This window comes from Ovis aries, chromosome Y (genome assembly GCF_016772045.2).
Source record: "Ovis aries strain OAR_USU_Benz2616 breed Rambouillet chromosome Y, ARS-UI_Ramb_v3.0, whole genome shotgun sequence".
Taxonomy (NCBI): Eukaryota; Metazoa; Chordata; class Mammalia; order Artiodactyla; family Bovidae; genus Ovis; species Ovis aries.
Window position 1 is genome coordinate 19,159,086 of NC_082741.1, and position 2,067 is coordinate 19,161,152.

General features: G+C 41.7%; 1 protein-coding gene across 1 annotated transcript; it reads left to right on the plus strand.

Annotated features, from left to right (window-relative positions):
• Positions 1-245: 245 nt before the first annotated feature.
• On the plus strand, positions 246-1,838 carry LOC132659019 (zinc finger protein 280B-like; the record flags this gene model as incomplete). The annotated part of the gene is made up of 1 exon (XM_060408524.1): positions 246-1,838. A coding segment is annotated over one exon (1,593 nt), but the record flags the coding sequence as incomplete, so codon positions are not given.
• Between the last annotated feature and the right edge of the window lie 229 nt (positions 1,839-2,067).

Sequence of the window (2,067 nt, forward strand, 5' to 3'; positions counted from 1 at the left end):
GTAGTTTTTTCAGCTGTCATTGAGTCTGGTTGACACTCAGTGTCTTTGTAAGATAAGGGTGTGTATAAGTACTCTAGAGTTTTGGAGATAATCAAATAGCCCATTTTTCTGAACTTAACTAATCTGTAGTATGTTTACACTTAGGTGGCACTTTGTATAAAGGAAGCACTGGGACTTGTGGTCGCACCCTCTAAGGATAAAAAAGTATTAAAAATATGGAACTCCCACGTATGTTACGTGAAGAAGAACAAGAGCCAGAAGTACGGAAAAGGGAGGGAGAGACCAAACAAGTAGATGATGATGATGATGATGAAGTGATCTTGGTTGGAGTGGAACATGGAAATGAAGATGCTGACGTGATCTTTGTTGGGATGAGCTCAGCTTCAAAACCAGTCGTTTCAAACATACTGAACAGAGATACCCCAGGTTCTTATTCAAGGAGAAAAAGGTGTGGTCACTTCAGGAGAGGTAACGCTCACAGATTACAGCCTGTTAGTCATGTGACTCCTACATCAGAAGCAAAGACTGTCTTGCCAGTGTCTGACTCTGACTCAAGATCAACAGGTAGTCCTATTATTATTGAACCTCCGTCTCAAGCTGATTATAAAAATCTTTCACCACAAATAGTGCCTGATGGCTTTTCGAAGGAGTTATGTTCTTCCTTGATTACCTTCACAAGGTCATTGCAGCATCCAGTAGAAACAGCAGTTTCTGCAGGAGATGTGAATAAAAGTCCTCATGTATCAAAGCGAGTTTCCCCTTGTGAAACAAATCGCAGAAATCCCAGAAGGCCTAAACTCAGTGATGGCATTGTAGGGGAACATTCTTTAGGTTTCTCCCCGTCAGGTTTTTTTCATACAGAGACCACTCAGCAAAGCACACCAGACCGTGTCCATACCTCACTAGGCCATGTTCAGAATGGAGAACCTTGTCCAACACCTTTTCCAAAGGACAGTGTTCATTGCAAGCCTGTAAGACCTTTAGGGGAAAGTGGACGGACAAAAACTGATTTTCCAAGTTTGGCAAGTCCAAACAAAATTGGTGATCCCACAGAAGGAAATCTGATTGTGTTACTTCGTGACTTCTACTATGGCGAGCATAGAGGAGTTGGGCAGCCAGAAGCGAAGACCCACACGGCGTTTAAATGCCTCAGCTGCTTGAAAGTTCTAAAAAATGTCAAGTTTATGAATCACATGAAGCACCATTTGGAACTTGAGTGGCAGAGAGGTGACAGCTGGAAAACCCACACCACCTGCCAGCACTGCCTCCGCCAGTTTCCTACTCCTTTCCAGCTGCAGTGTCACATTGAAAGTGTCCACACGGCCCAGGAGCCCTCCGCAGTCTGTCGCATCTGTGAGTTGTCCTTTGAGACAGATCAGGTTCTCTTAGAGCACATGAAAGACAATCATAAGCCTGGTGAAATGCCCTATGTATGCCAGGTTTGCAGTTACAGATCATCATTTTTTGCAGATGTGGATGCACATTTCAGAGCATACCATGGTAACACTAAGAATTTACTTTGCCCGTTTTGTCTCAAAATTTTTCAAACTGCAACAGCATACAGACGTCATCATCGAGGGCACTGGGAAAAGAGTTTTCACCAGTGTTCCAAATGTCGGCTACAGTTTTTAACTTCCAAAGAGGAGAGGGAGCACAAGACCCAGTGTCATCAAATGTTTCAGAAGCCTAAGCAGCTAGAAGGATTGTCTCCTGAAACAAAAATTGTTATTCAGGTATCACTGGAACCCCTTCAGCCAGGATTGGTGGAAGTTGCATCCGTTACTGTGAACACATCTGATTTTGAATCATCACCCCCCAAATCTAAAAGGAGGAGGTCAAAAAAAGAAAAATAATAGTTAATTCTGCCTTCAGTAAGTCTGAAGCAAGTATTTCAGTCAAAGTTAAAAACCCCATTAAAAACAAAAAGATCAACTTATTGCATTATTCAATAATTTCAAATATAGGGAAACCGATGGGTAATTTATGTGATTTTGTTTTAAATAGAGGAAGTACAGTTTTGTGTGATCTTCATATTGAGATGCTATTTAAAAATCTATGATCTGTTTT